Source organism: Nansenia antarctica (genome assembly GCF_963989245.1).
Source record: "Nansenia antarctica genome assembly, chromosome: 3".
Classification (NCBI taxonomy): Eukaryota; Metazoa; Chordata; class Actinopteri; order Argentiniformes; family Microstomatidae; genus Nansenia; species Nansenia antarctica.
In genome coordinates this window covers 49,061,430-49,077,731 of record NC_137688.1, presented here as the reverse complement: position 1 = coordinate 49,077,731, position 16,302 = coordinate 49,061,430, and the positions used below count along the sequence as shown (strand labels likewise).

The window sequence follows — 16,302 nt, the reverse complement described above, 5'->3', positions numbered from 1 at the left end:
ACATAAGATTCAGTCAGGCATAGCATAAACACTTTTTGCTGAATCCTCCCACTGCTTCCTGGTTACGTTAGCAAACATTCGTTTTAATGATGCACTGTTATCTGCTTTTAGTCCAAATGATTCAGATGTACAGCATATTTGCTATATTTTTGGTAGAGATGCGTTTTGGTATCCGGTGGAATTCTAGTCGTGCCAACGAATGTTTGCACTGGTGCAATGAACGAATGAAGGTAGGTTTGCTTTCAACTGCCGGCCTTTCTATGACTGAAACGTAGCAAGAAGAGTAATATAACTCTGCAATGTCTTTACTGTTTAGCCCACACTACGACTGAACGTTTTTACCAACCTGTGTATTCCCTGCAGCTCCTGTTAAAGCATGTGACTCTTCTGGCCAATCATTGCACAATGGAAACTGTAATGTGGTTGATAAGGAGACTAATGGAATGTTTCCCTACAGATATTGCATCTTTGCACAGTGCTGTTCATTGACAGTTTTTATTTTTATGATACGGGTTACTTTTATGCTGCTAGTAGTGTTTGATTCTAATGCTGCTAATGTGTTTTTAAGTATATTTGTATAAAGCTGGCCCATAATAACATTGGCATGAAACCAGGCCCATTGACTAGGGCATTTGTTTAGTTGCTGTGTTTAATTGCTCTACCTTATGCGTGTGTGATATGGACCTTAGTCCTGATTGGCTGTATGTGCAGTTGTCTCTAGAGTCTTCAAACTCCTATGTGTGTGATTATATGCCCCTTGTTTATTTTGCTGTGATTTCCAACACTGTGTGTGAAAGGTCCACTGCTATTCTGGGCACAGCCAACAATGCATTCATCTGAACTACCTCATGTTTACCTTTAGTGGTCCCGTTTTAGTCCTATTTAACATTGGATAACCGGACGAGTTTTGTCTGTTTTTTTCTTTTCTTTTCTTTGATTAGGTTACTTTAATTAAATCTGTTTAACTGTCTTGAATGCTCTGTATTGTTCTCCATAGCAAACAGGCAAATAAATAGTTTTGTAACGTTTAATTTTGAAAACTCAAAATTAAAAAGAAATTCAATTCAAATTCAAACTGAACACTTCTGGGGAAGTCAACGAATAGATTTTATCTAGGGTCTCCCACCCTACCTTTGGGAGTGGCGTTGTCACAGTATATCAGTAACAGGAACACTAGTGTTTCCTACGGGTTATACTAATATTCATCATTATCTTTAGTATGGTTGTCACATGCGTCACACATTCAGTACAATACAATAATGTAAATTGTTGAATACTTATTGTACAGTATCTGCAAAAAGTTTTGTCTTTGTTAAAGAATGACTTGGTTAACAAAGTGCACCTTTATTGTAACTTGTGTTGTATCAAATGTAATTGCAACTACAGTGTCTTGTTTCTCAGAGTTTTGGTGATTATAACACCAAAACGTTTTTCTTCGAATATTTCTTTAATTTAACTAAGATAATTTAAATCATGTGAGGCACAAAATAAAATAAATAAAATAAAATAAAATAAATACATTTTAAATAAATTGCTGAAGCAAGCCCACTAATCCCTTGTTTAGAAACATTGTCAGACATCTAACTTGCAAACTGGGAAAAGATCTCTGGATGATGTTTTTGTTATGGGAATATGGTATGGTTATGGCTTCATAATAGAACTAAATGATCAACATTCCAAACATCACATTGGCAAAGTGATTGCATTAAAATAAATAATTAAATAATAAATAATAATGAAACCTATCCCATGATGATGTTTCATGTGATTTATCATTTGTTTGATTGCATCAGATAAATATCTGGTTTCCATGAGGACCCTGCCATGACGTGTCTTATTCTGCTTTTGGTGAGGAAGGAAGTGCTGCTCCAAAAAATAACCCCAGTTTCTCCAATACATTGACCATCAGCCTGAATGTGTGTGTGTGTGTGTGTGTGTGTGTGTGTGTGTGTTGGTATGTCACTCTCTCTGTCCAGTAGAACTGTCTGTCATGATTGATGCCTGATGGAAATAATTTCTAGAAACATACTAAACATGCCAAGTAAAATGTTTGAGGTCATTATTCAGACAAGTCCAGCGAGTCCAGGTATGCCTTCAGTGAATACCGCTCCCTGTCAGCCAGTATGTTGTTGTCCACACCCATTGACGTAACCCTGGCCATCTGCTCTCGCTGCCGCTGGCTCTCCCTCCTCATCTCCTCCCTCGAGTCACTGAGCTCTGTCCTCTGGGGCTCTTGGGAAGCAGCATGGTGGTTGTCCACATGGCCGAACGCATTGGTGAGGAGGTCATCAGTGAGGTAGTCTTTGGACACCCAGTCACAATGGTTGGATGTTGTGGATGCGTCTAGACTGTCTACATCAACTGGGCCAAAGTCTGGCGTCAGCTGAAGTGGGTGGAGGGCTAGGGGTAAACACTGAGGTGTTTGTGAGAGGAACAGGTTTGTGAGAGAAAGGGTTAAGTCGCTCATAGACTCCTGGCTTGACTCTGACTGTTGTCCAGGTTGGGAGGGAGAGAGGGCTATACCCTGTAGGCCTCCGTAGAGCAACTTATAGAGGTCTGGGTAGATGAGAACCTCTGAGAGTTGTTGACAGAGGCTTGAGAGCCTCCCTGCCTCCTCTGCCTCACCCTCTACTGGCGTGGAGAGAATGTCATCCAGCTCAGCGTCTACCTGGAGGGGAAATGTCCCCCAGTCAGTGTCATGGTGATGTTCTTCTTCTTTTGCTGGCCTCACCACTGGAATGCTAACCACATCTTGCTGTGAGCCAAAGGTCTTTGTGACCAAAGATTGGGACCGGGCGACATCCTCAAGGTCCTTCCTCCTCGCTATCCAAAACCGCCACCTCTTCCTACCTCTGTTCTTCGGCAGGTAGCGTTTCCTATTTCGCCTCCTCTTCTTTATAAGATTACCTTCCAAATTGTGCTGAAAGTTCATATTTACTAATGCACCTTCAGCCACCAATGGAAATAAAATACTGCAAAAAAACTGTGAAAACAGGCTATTTATACTGGTAGGTGATTATGATGTCATAAAGGGGTTATGTCATAAAACTGGTTTATGTGGCAAAGCATTGTCTCTGTAGTAAAAGGTTTATTCAATTAATAATAATTTTATTTATTAAAAAGGGCCAAACAAATGTTGGGTTTAAAACTTTATTCATGCTTTCCAGAAGAAAGGGAACAGCACAACACATACAACTGGGATCCAACCATTTTGAATAATGATGAGACGCAAACCCCAAACAAATGACAAAAAAAACCTTGTTATACTCTTTAAAAAATAGCTTGTATTTACATCTAGTCAAATAGAGTTGGTAATGAAAACTTCTTGTACCCACAGCAAAAGTAGATATTTGGAAATCTCTTCAGAGCAGCAAACCATTCTAGTTGATGGTAGTATTGCGACTTAATTCAATCCTAACATTCTCAAGGTCTGAAATATTTCACACATGGTTATGGTGCTTATTAGGGTCAAATCACTTTACACATGTTAAGAATTGTGCTCTATACATACAGCTCAGGACAAACCAAACCAAGGGGCTGTTAGAAAAGCAGGATCAATGAGAAAGCCAGCTAACTACCAAATATCTTGAAAAAAAGTGAATAAAGATACTTTACTTTAATTCATTACTAGACTCTCAACAACTCAAGTTTAAGTATCTTGTCAAAACAGAAAATCATGTGAAATATTGGATTTCTTTCCAAGTTAGCTGGGTAATTTAGTGATACTGCTGTCTTGAAAAGGATTCATGTCAAAAACTGCACATTTCATAGTATTAGATTCAAGGTACTTAGTATACAACTGACAATGTTTCAAAAGTTCTCCACAATGTAGGTATAAATCATGTTAATATGGGGAAAAAACAAACAAACAAAAAAACATGGTTTGAGATGCCAATAAGTATTTTATCAAAAACGTACAAAGTTCCTTGAAGGTTGTAATGTTATTAATCTCATGAACAAATATGTTGGTCAAATCCAAATAAGCATTTGGTATCTCAGTGCCAGCCACGTATCTTAGTATTTCTAAGACTACAGAGCTATGATAATATTTAGAGAATGTGATCTAATGTCAAGTCCCTGGTGGTCGCAGAATCAGAGGTCAAACAAATTGATAAATATGACAGCATTTAATGCATGTTAGAACAGAATTTCAATAAATAAAATAATTATATTTCAGGGACATGAGCCTTTTGAGTGCATAAATAACAGCTCACAAACTTCAACACTGAGATGAATCACCAAAACAACTATGGGAACGCAAATAGGTAGAAAATCAGATTGTACAGTGTGGCGCCCCCTAGAGACCCAATCATCAACAAATCCAAGCTGACACAGATCGCGACGACACAACCTCTCGGAGCTGTGGTTGAGGCAACAGCAGGGTAACTTAATAGATCAATTTGTCATAATCCACGCTCTTGCTGCATCATAATAGCTTGATATTGTCTGGGTGTAAACTTCCAAGTGTAGAGGACTGTGAGAGGAAAGTGATACTACTCTTGTTCATGTTTAGTGCCAAAAAGTGGTTCTGAAAAAGTCTGGAGGGGCATGAAGTAACAACATGGACACAAGACCCTCTTCGTCTCGTTTCGATAATGAGGTGTGCATTTGAAATTCGTTGATAAAGTGCATCAAGGTTTGGTAGTAAAACACGTTTACTGTATACTTAGTTTTCAGTCATTATTGCTAACGACGACCCCATTCTTCCTTCCACTTCATATTTGCTTTGTGCATGACAGTGTACACTGCCCACTAGGCATTTACATCCACCACCAGGGTCACCTACCACACAGAAATGCATGACATTTGGAGTGGGATCTTCCATAAGATGAGTGAAGAAAGAGGAGGAGGAAAAGGAGGGGGGGAACACAGTGAACCATCTAAGGCTAGCTTCCAAGGTGGGTAGTTACTCTGGGGGGAGCAGGACATTGGATGGCTTGGCTTGCCCTCGAACGGAGGTGGTGTTCCCCCCACAGTCCACATACTGGTACATCTCCTGAGACACCTGCTCTGCATGCCCGAAGTAAGTCGTTGTGACAGTCACCCTGGAGATAACAATATGGTGAGGTCATAAATGATAAAGGAAATAGGTTCAGAGGGTGTTGTAAATACACTGTGTACATGAGTGTATGTGTGTGTAATTAGATGAAGGTGAACTGTACTTACTGCATCATGACCACAATGTTGTGCACCTTAATTGTCTGAAGGGTGCAGTAATCACTGGAAGATAAAAGGATAGACATTTCAGTCAGACCTTTCTATTATAATCACTTCGCATAAAACCACCAGCATAGCTTATACCAAGCATATGGCATGGTTTTAATGTTGCCTTAGAATTATTATGAAACATATTTTAAACATGACATAGTAAGTGAGACCTTGATACTTTACTATGAGTTCTACTTACTACATGTAGCTCATCTCATCTGCTATGATGGTGGGCACCATGTAGTCAATCTGTAAACAAACAAACAAATGAAAAGAGTCAGGGTTATGATTATACATTCTGGAGAGAGAGAGAAGTCAACCTTAATACATTACATGGTGTTTAGTAAGGTGGCCATCTAATTATTGAGATTGAGAGAGAGAGAGAGAGAGAGAGAGAGAGACTTGGGGAACAGGGTATACAAAGAGAAGCTTTGGTCGTACTTGTTGCATGTCCAGTGGACTGATGGCAGTGATATTGTTGATGCGGGTCTTCCCGATCACAGTCTTAGAGAACTGCACCTGCGCTGTGATGTTGGCCACCTCCACCGAGTAGTAGTTGTTATTGGTGATGTTCATAGTGTTCTGGAGACAACAAGATCATGACACCATTGACGCAGTTATTAAACATGTCTACCCATTGCAGCGCAACCCAAAACATGTTCAGCCAACGATCAAAATGGGTCTACTGATTGTCAACTTTAACGGCAGGTCGATTAGGAGAAGAAGAGTTTTCCCCTGTGTCCGTACAGCCAACCCATGAACCTGGATTCAGACACCAAGGTGGGGCGAGACCAGGGAGCTCACCGTGACGTTAAGATAGACAATGCGCTTGTCTTGGTCGTAGGTGACAAAGACAGACTTCACGCCCACGTAGGACACGTCGATGGTGCGAGGGAACAGGAAGAACACAGCCAGGCTGGACAGCAGCAGGCAGACGATGACTGAGGCGGTGACATACAGCTTTCTGGGGATGACAGGTGCAAGGGAGGGTCAGAACAAATTCGCCTCAGTACATTCAGTGGAGGGTCAGAATAAACAAACATGAAACACTTACGTTCTTCTGGGCCTCAGCCTCTGGTCACTGTATGGGATCAAAGCCACTAGCTGGTTTTCTTGGCCTGTATGCATGGAAACATTTCACCTACTTCATCAGCCAAAACTAGTTTCCAAAGTGCGCATATGGACAGCATGGGTCATTTGACATTTGACATTCTTTGATGAACTCAAGCCCCCAGTTCAGCTGACTCACAGTGAGTCACGGTCACACACAGTTAGTTTTAGAAAATGGGAATTAGTTCAAGAGATAATTCTGTCAAAAAAGGTTATTTTGTGTTTGAGCTGAAGAGGGGCAAAGCCAGCATTAGTGTACATACGTTTAATTACTTGAAACTCACCTCTGGGGATTCTCCCTGTACCCTGGCAAGTAGGACATGTGACGCTGTCCCTGCCTGTGAACTCCACATAGGGGAACTGGGACACATCGCCACCCTTCCCATCCTCGCCCTGTACGCCGTTGCACTCCGGAGGAGACATCAGGCCATCCTGGCACTCATCATGGCATGCCTGCTTAGGCAGGTGGGAGAGGGATTTCCCCATGGTCACGCCTGGTACAAGAGACGACAGGTATTGATTGATTGATTGAAAACTTTATTAGAAGATTTGCAGAAGTAGGTACATGAATGTACATATTACATACAAGGTATAAGTAGGTCGTTGCTAATGCCTCATTTGGGTGGAGTTGGGCATGACAAAAGTCAGGCAAATGAGTCACATGTATCGACATGAATGCAGGTACACATGAATAGATTGTTAACGTCACGTCTGAAGTTAGTTCTAACTAACGTCCTGTAGTGCTCAAGAAGAGAGGCCGGGAGAAACGCATCTGTCTTTGCACAACTTGATATGAGATAGATACTGGATGGATGAGACTAGCTAACCCAGTTTACTCGTATTGCCTATTTGTAAGAGCAGAACACAGGAAACAAGCGACCAAACTGATGGCGCAAAATGGCAGCAAGAAGCTAAAGTATTTAACTAGCAGCAGCAGCAGCATCCCAGCAGCAGGCACCGGCTAACCGTCGCTAACATGTTGCTAGTTAGGTAATTTATGAAATGAAAGACAGACCGAGCGTAACTATCTCTAACATATTCATCACAGTATTTTGATTATGGATATCTATGCAACAGTAAATGTCTTACCAGAATACGAGACAACGATGTTTTTTTGTTTCTTAGCAATTTCCCCAGTTCTTGCTGATCTTCTCTCCAACAAAACAAACTGATAGAACGTACGCATGCGCAGTTCATAAAAAACGCCTCATGTTTTAGTGGAGGTTCGTCCTGTGAATCATCTCATCATCAGCATCGTGTTTATCGAGGCGCCTGTCAACATGAAAGTAAACAACCACGAATGATTTAAACAAATAGTTTTTAGCATTGTCAACGTATCATATGTTTAGAAGTAATTTTGAACTATCCTATCCCAGGAAGAAGAATCAGAAATGTCACTGAGAGGTAACATCGGCTATAAAGTCAAGAACACTTTTGTTAATAGCAATGAATGTCATTTTTAAGGGCTCAATAGTAGCCTTGTATTATGTTCGTGTGCGCATGAGATTACCGTTACATAAACGTTATTTCACCTTAAGCTATTTTATTTTTTGGAGAGACAATACCCACAGAAAAAAATATTGGGTGCAGTTCTGTATTCGGCCACATGATGGTGGTAGTATTTAGTGTTTGACATCCTTCTTCCAAATTGCAGAATCCCATCTGTGTGATTTGTCATTTGTGATATAAATAATCATATGAAAACATGTGGGTATTAATCCCTGTTATATCAATGTTTACCCAGCCCTTTCTCCCACGGTTATCTGCTGAACAAAATCACCCATATTTCACTGCAGAACAGTTGTTATTGAACAGCCACACCCTCAAAAAGAGATGTACAGTAACTAGGCTCTTGCCATATTATTATAATATTATTTTTTTTAATTTTTTTTTACCACTTAACCATGTATCAAATCAAAATAATGCTGTTGTGCCATAGTCAAATACCACAGGAAAATCAAGTTTATTATTAGTTTACAGAATTTACATTTAGGCTAATCTATTCCATACATGCTTATGAATGGGGTATCCCCTATGGAGGGACATAAATAAAGCAGTGTCTTAGCTAAGGCACACAGAGGGGAACTGGGAGTGGCCAGACCCATGGCGCCCCATTCACCCCAAATATAATCAATTGACATGCAATTATGCACCAGCAAGAGGTATAACAGCCTTGGTAATAACAGTGTTTGTTGGTGCACAAATATTACCATTTCTCCATTTCTGTTTGCATGCTTTCTCCGCCCTCATTTGTCCCACTGATAGATGTGTTTTTGTCGTGTTGTGATGGTGGCTCGGTGCTGGTGAAACACTTTCATCATGAAGTTCTCTTTTCCAATGCATTAAGAGCAGCAGCTAATTAGTCTACTCAGTCTGTCATATTGTTTATTTTTCATTTTTTGTATATATATATTTTTTATTCCTGTCCTCATTTTCGCTCTGCATAACGGCAGGTTAGTCTTTTTATCATCTGTCACTGAGACAAAGAGAACGTGACAAAACATTTAATCCAGATTGCTAATCTGCATTGTATCATGTGGTCCTGGACTTTAGCCCTGTCATGGTGTTTCCAGGTCAGGATTGGTTTAGTGCAATGTATGGTTGTAAAAGAGGGAGATGATATAATTCTATAGGAAGTTAAACTTGTTCGGTTATACACAAGATATATAAACAAGACCTAATACAGCCATGTTACTGTAGACAAGTAGCCTTTACAAACGGACTGAATGTCTTTATATTCAATCAGACCTTTCATCCTGGTTTGATCTTGGCTTCTAATTGTTGTCCAAATACTAAACAAACCCTTTAAGTAAACATCCACACACCTGTTTTTTGTTTTAATTGTGTCATCTTCAAGACTTGTGTATCTAACTAGCATGAAATATTTAATTGTTTTCCCATTGCAAAATGGAGTCAAAGAGTTTACATGAATTTGTAATTGAGACCAAGTCAGAGGAAAGTAAGAGCACAACCTTTGGAATTAATGCATATTTATGTGCTTGGTGTGCAGTGTTGGTTTAATTATCTATACTGGTTTGGAAAAACGCAGACCAAACCAAAGAATAGTCAAGAAACAGCTTTCCCATGTCCATACCTGCATAGCCAGGTGCTACACCATACCAGCTGTGTTAAGCAGAATGATTAAAGTTAAATTAATGCACATCTCCAAGATGGTTTGGCTGTCTGGTTGGTAATTCCCCTAGTGCTCTGGGCAGAGGGATAGTCGGCTCTTAATGAAGGGAGTGACTCAGCTGTGTGGTAGGAGCTCATTATGGGCTGCAGTCAGCACAGGGCCTCGGTGCACCCTCAGGTCAATGCCTCTGCCAAACCCCGGCCATTGAAGGTCTATGGCAACTTGGTCAGTTGAAAATATGTTAGGAAGACTTGGGTCCAAATGGTGTCCATGGATTATTTGGTGGAGACTGGAGAGAGTGATGCATGACAAACATGGTGGTAATGGAAACGATAAACCGCCAGAGAGAGAGAGGGAGAGAGAGAGAGAGATTATTCCACTCGCTTTCCCCTCTATTATGGCTAGCAAAGCTGCATTTGGTATGAGCACCATAGGTTACCGGTTGTCCAAACAGAGCACGAGTGGAGATTTGATTTCTGTTATGCTCTGCAGTGGAAAGCTGTCATATTTCATACCGCCGTTCATGACAGGATGCTCACTTCGTATCAAATCAACGTGCAGGTCGCAACCTTCCCTTCACTACAGAGAGCTGTCATATAACATACACACACTTGTCATGCTGAGGAAAAAAAGCAGCTGTTTTGGCACGTGTCACTGTCTAACAAACCAATTCTGAAATGTGGTTTTTCTGTCATTACTGTGTTTTCAACCGTGATGGCGGTCAAGTGTAATTGCTCATGCGGTTAATCCACTGGCCGATCATTCTGTTCTGTAGGACTATGATTAATTGCTGCTCTAGCATGTTGTGTCTGTGTCTACCAAGAGACTGGTGGACCATCAGGAGTATACAGTAGGACCAGCTCTATCCACAAGCTCAGTCCCTCCATAACAATAGATTCTAAATAAACTTAATAAAAGTAACAATGTCTATTTCAAAACAGTTTTTGAGACAAGAGTGTCACCACTGGCTTGGTTAGACCGAGGGGTAGTCACCGAGCTATTAGTATAATAGATGGAATTTGAATTTGAATTCAAGGCATGCTAAATAAATAATGATGATATTTTGGGTATTTCTAACATGTCCAAGGTCATTCTCTCAACCCACATGTGGAGAATGGAGCATTCATCTTAAAAGGTTTTTGCTGTGTCAAGCTAAAGTTTGTGCTCTTTGTGTGGACTGACTTTCCACCCTTTGTCTCTCTCACTCTCTCTCTCTCTCCCTTCCTCCTTCCTCCACCTCTCTCTTGCACTGTTTATTTGGATCAGCCCTCCATGTGCACTAGTGAGATTGGGGAGGAAAACGGAGCCCTGTCCAGTATTGGATGCACATGGATGATTTTGTGTTTGCTGCATTGGCGATGATGTGTTCCCGCTGTTCATTCTGTCTCTTTTTGTGGAAAGATATGAAGTTTGTGTGTGTGTGTGAGTGTGTGGGGGTTATATATATTTGTGTGTGTGTGTGTGTGTGTGGTTATGTGTGTAGGTGTTGTTGTGGTGGTCTGGTGGTCTGTGTTAGATGTCAGCCTAGGCCAGAGGAGAGCCTGTTCTGTCTCTCCAGGGAGAGTGCTATGATGGAACATGTGACATGGCAAAGGAGTGACCAGGAAGACCTCTGGGGGACGTAGACACAGATACTTTGCTCTGTTCAGCCCTATTAAGCTGCACAACCCTCATATTACAGAAAGTGGCCCTGATGGGTTCCAATCAGAGTCAAGCGCAAACTCCAACTGATTAGAGTTCATGTTGAGAGGCCACTTTGGAAAAAATAACGTTTACCATACACAGCTATTGTGATTGAAAGACGGAGCGTTTGGTTAAATCATTAAATCAGGACCTTGGAGAGCACTCTGGCTCGCGCTCAAGGGGACCAACGCTGAAAATGCCACGGCAGCAGATATTTTCTCACCTTCACAAGCTAGAGGTGGGACACAATGACAATTCCCATTGTGGGGGAGGGGAGAAAGGAACAGAGGGTATGTGTGTGTGTGTGTGTGTGTGTGTGTGTGTGTGTGTGTGTGTGTGTGTGTGTGTGTGTGTGTGTGTGTGTGTCAGTGTGTGTGGGTGGGTGTGGGTGGGTGTGGGTGGGTGTGTCAGTGTGTGTCTCTGTGTGTGTGTCTCTGTGTGTGTGTGTCTCTGTGTGTGTGTGTGTGTGTGTGTGTGTGTGTGTGTGTGTGTGTGTGTGTGTGTGTGTGTGTGTGTGTGTGTGTGTGTGTGGGTGGGTGTGGGTGGGTGTGGGTGGATGTTTTGTGCTTTTTCTCAGGTTGAGCTAACTACCCGAGCTTGCTCCTCTTTGTTTGACTCCCCCTATCTTCAATGAGTATTGGCGCTGTAGTGCAATTAGCAGCTGGGAGAGGTTAATGACTGACAGACGTTCTCTCTCTCTCTCACTCTCTCTCTGAGTCTGTCATGCTCTGTCAGTGTAAAGCCATGCTGCTGTGAATAGGGTGGTCGCCATGGTGGCGAAGGATGACATGCATCTCTTTTGTTGGGCTCTTCCTTTGGGATGTTTTGTGATTCGGGAGCGGAGGAAGGGGACCAGGACCTTCCATTGTAGAGCAGGCCATAATGACAACACCTGGGACACACACATTCAGTCTCAACAAGGAGTCATAAACAGACATTGATGTGGAAACACACACACACACACACACACACACACACACACACACACACACACACACACACAGAGTCCATGTCACATTGACACCACATTGTGTTTCCTGCCCTTTGCTTTTTTGATGATTAAACATATCCTGCATTGCTAATTAATTAATTAATTTGTGAAGAGGATGAGTGGCAGGACATCAAAACCAGTTTTGGATTGGAGAGAAGGGATCGAGTGAAGAGCAGGTTATCTGTTCTCTCTCTCCACACTCCACCCTCTATTAAGTGAGAAATGACAAGGGGAAAATGTGTAAAAGTAAATTATGCTTCATGCAAAATAACCCTGAAACTCTGGGTTATCGAGCTTCTTCAGGACACCGCTCCCAATGTGTTCACCATACATTACGCCCCTAATCGGAGTCATCGTAATATGCTGATAGCGTTCCTTTTTCCAATTTGAAATGAAATAACTCCCATTTGTACCCAGGCTCCACTCCAGGCAGGTTGAATGATCCCAGTGCTTAACGTGTTTAATTTGGATGAATATGAGCTAATCTGATAAGGCTGGTTCCTCCCTGCGGGGCCAATTGAAAAATGAAGAAGCGATATTATTTCTTGAGATTCAGCCAGGAGCGGAATTTGGCTTCTTTTCTTCCATCTAATTATACCGAGCTTCTGTTAAAGAACGAAAGAGAATGGAGTAATATCCATTCTACCTTTTATTAACCCCCTATATCACAAAGAGACAAAAAAAAGCTTTCGTAGTTTTAGGCTTTTTTGTCTGCTTAGCTTGTTACTTAATTTTGGAATACCTGTGGAATCCGCTTGATTGAAGCCAACATAAGCACTCATGAGTTCACATGTGCCGTAGTTGGTAGAGCATGATGCTAGCAACGATAATGTTGTAGGTGCAATTCCCGCTGGGACCTTTTCTACCAAAAAAATGCACTCTCTGTACTCTAAATTACTTTCTATTGAAGTGTCTGTCAAATGGCATTGGCATTGTTAGGCCTATACTATTGTATTATGACCGACTGCTGTATTTTCGGTAGTTGTGCCTTGTGACCTGAGACATCTACTGCCCCCCAGCACTGTGTCTCCTGAAGACACCCGCTTTTCCCTTTTACTGTGTCCCCTAAAAATTCTATTGCCTCCCTTTTTTTTTTATTATTTGTTTTTCAGATTTTATCCCTTTTTCACCCAATTTGGTAGCCAATTGAACCCAACCTAGCATCCAATTATCCCCTGCCTATTGCGAAGGATCCGCCGCACGACCCCGTGGCCGGCAGCCCCAGAAGAGGCCGCCAGGCAGACTAGCTGACTGGCTCCTCGAGCCCAGCACCTGTTATTCCGGCACTGTTGCGCGACGGATCCTTGTCCGGAACTAATCCTATACCGCCCTCGGGAGCGGCCGCCCAATATGCCGCTCCCCGTGTGTGCCCCAGCCATATCCGGATTTGGCGAGCTGGGATACGATCCCAGTCCCCGGTGGGCAGCTTGCACTAGTGGCCAGTGCTTAGACCGCTACACCACCGCGGGGCATCTATTGCCTCCCTTGTACTGTTTCTCTGTTTCTCCAGTGTCTATACAAAAAAAAAAGTCTAGGTTTAGAAAAAGGTGATAGAAGAAGGTTTTTCCTTCTATCACAGAGACTGCCAATGGCCCCGGGCCTGAGCTGGATTACTCTTCCTGCTACGACTGGTGGATTGATGATTCACTTGCTTAGTCAAATGTATTGATTGTAAGTCGCTTTGGAAGGCGTCTGCTAAATGCCAAAAATGTAAATGTGTGACTGTGCTGTTGGCCGACTGTGTTAACCTCGTCCCCAGGCTATGTACAGTACCAGTCAAAAGTTTGGACTTTTCAGTCTGGAATAACAACTCAAACCTGGCCTTAGTGGGAGTGAATTAACTGAGCGCGAGTTGACTTGAAGACGTACCGTAGTGCTGGACAGTGTGGCGGAGGAGAGAGGGACTTTAGAGTGTGTACTCACCATGCAGGGAAATTGATTGCGTTCGGCCTAATGGCACGGAGTGCTCCGTAGACAAATTGTGGTAATTACTTTGTGTCGGGATAGTGCCGTCAGATCAAAACAATGAAATAAATATAGTCCTCCATGGTCAGGGGTGGGTCTGATGTTAATTTGATTTACATCACTTTTGGAACCCCAGAGTGTTTTTTGATAGGGCACATTAACCGCTGCATTAGGGAGAGAGAGGGGTGCACAACCTGAACCTTCAGAGGGGAATGATTTCTCACCTGTGACGTCAGACCACAGGGAATTGTGGGAAACGGCCCGTCTCCCACTGGCCCCATGGTGCTGATAATGGGGCCAGTACACCTTCAATTATTAATGCTTCTCTGTTCCCATGGACTTATGCAGCCCATTCATGTTAACGTGTGATGTAACCCCACAGTACCACAGGATGGATGTGTTGCCCAATGTCCATTTGATATAAAATCTGTCTGGTTGCTTTTAGATAAATGTAATTATTTTGTCTGAAAATATAATTCATGAGAATTTGATTGTCAATATACACACAATAAAAATAACACCGCTCTCAGCTACTCCAGCAGCTAACCTAATTTCAATATCTTTCAGAGTAATGACCGTGTATTAGATGAGGTGAATTAGCGGTTTGTGCATGTGTAATGTGTAATGATATGTTAAGTGCTGCAAGGGAACAAACATCCAGCGGAGGTCTCTCATCTGTGATGGCTGTGCATGGAGGAGTCAGGGAGGGAGGGAGGGAGAGAGGGAGAGAGGGAGAGAGGGAGAGAGGGAGAGAGAGAGAGAGAGAGAGAGAGAGAGAGAGAGAGAGAGAGAGAGAGAGAGAGAGAGATCGCACTCACCCATGATACATTACACAGTATTTAGAGAGGTGGCCATCGAATTAGAACTAGTCAGTAAACATGTTGTCCCCCATGAATGATGTAGCATCCCCCTTGGGCCAATCAGTGTAAATTCTGAGTTTTAGCTGTTTACTATATTATATATTACACTCTATACTTTATTTATAAGGCCGGGATCTCAATGGCAAGATATATCATTCACCCAAGCTCCAATGGTGTTGGAGATATGAACATGCGAAAGTGACGGAGACCCTTCCATAGTTCCCTCCCTGATTTCATTGTGGGGGACAACAAACCGCTACACTCACTCTCAAAGAAACAAGGCACATTTTCTATTTTATTCATGTTTAAATAGGTTGAAAAATGAAATACGACATGAGATTATCCATCCAATAACAATTTAAATGATGTTGCTCCTAGACCTGTGTGAATGTGTGACAGTGTGGCCTTGTGTGGAGGACCTGCGTGGTGTGTGTGCAACATTTGGTCACTCTAATTGGTTTTGCTCACGACAGTCACTGATGAGCACGTCTGCCGTGTGCTGCGCTGGCTGCATGGTATTAGCTCCTAATCCAACGCTGGCCTGGTGTGTGTGTGTGTGTGTGTGTGTGCGTGCATGCGCATGTGTGTGTGTGTGTATGCGTGTGTGCATGCATGCATGTTTGTGTGTTGGTTAGGTCATTATGTGTGTTTTGAATTTGATTCCCCTTCACACCCCCCCCCACCACCCCCTTCATCCCCTGTCAGCTTGGAGATGGGAGGGTGCTGCAGCCCTAGTTCTGTTGCAGCGAATGGGCGTCTTTGAAAAACATGGGTGGGCTGACCCACATTCTAGGAATACCACCATTCAGTGCCCTGTAGACCTTGAATAATAGATACACAGTAACAAACAGATAGCGTATAGGAGAGTGTGCATCCCGTTCTAGAATGCCATCACGATTCTATACAGACTGATGGTTCTGGAACTCAGAACACTTCACTAGAGCAGACAAGATACCTAATAAATAAAATCATTTCTCTTTATCCATCTATCCCAGCTAGCAATTTTTTGTTCTAAAAATGTTCAAAGAATGTTACCTAGAATGCAGTGGCGGCTGGCCGATAGAGGGCGCTGGGGCGCCGCCCCCACCTTCACTTCCTAGTTGCGATTTGTAAAAGTTTTTTTTTTAAATAAACATTGTTTATTCACAAAATGCGGCTGATATTCTGTCGGCGCCTATCAGCATTCATTAAAAATCCTCCAATACAATAAACATTTTATCTGTGTGTGTGTAAAATTCACTGTTAAAATACATAGGGGGAGGAGTCGGGGCGCCGGTCGAATGCAAGTCTATTGCAGGCCAAATACTTTTCGCTTACACGTGAGCTGTAGCAGCGCTCCAATTGGCTGTCTC

The 16,302-nt window shown here is 42.4% G+C and overlaps 1 protein-coding gene across 1 annotated transcript; it reads right to left on the bottom strand.

Moving 5' to 3' along the window:
* Positions 1–3,184: 3,184 nt before the first annotated feature.
* tmem106bb (transmembrane protein 106Bb) lies at positions 3,185–7,497 on the bottom strand. Its single transcript, XM_080526830.1, has 8 exons — positions 7,408–7,497; positions 6,603–6,812; positions 6,263–6,326; positions 6,013–6,172; positions 5,650–5,790; positions 5,408–5,457; positions 5,167–5,220; positions 3,185–5,045 (listed from the first exon to the last, which is right to left on the bottom strand). The coding sequence occupies exons 2-8, from the start codon at positions 6,802–6,804 to the stop codon at positions 4,907–4,909; spliced, it is 810 nt and encodes a 269-aa protein (XP_080382956.1). The 5' UTR covers positions 6,805–6,812; positions 7,408–7,497; the 3' UTR covers positions 3,185–4,906.
* Positions 7,498–16,302: the final 8,805 nt, after the last annotated feature.

Excerpts from the sequence above, each read along its gene's own strand:
- tmem106bb (XM_080526830.1), bottom strand. The coding sequence starts at position 6,804 with ATGGGGAAATCCCTCTCCCACCTGCCTAAGCAGGCATGCCATGATGAG. Across the intron at positions 5,221-5,407 it reads GATGAGATGAGCTACATGTA|TGATTACTGCACCCTTCAGA; the intron begins GTAAGTAGAACT and ends TTTATCTTCCAG. Across the intron at positions 5,046-5,166 it reads AACATTGTGGTCATGATGCA|GGTGACTGTCACAACGACTT; the intron begins GTAAGTACAGTT and ends TGTTATCTCCAG.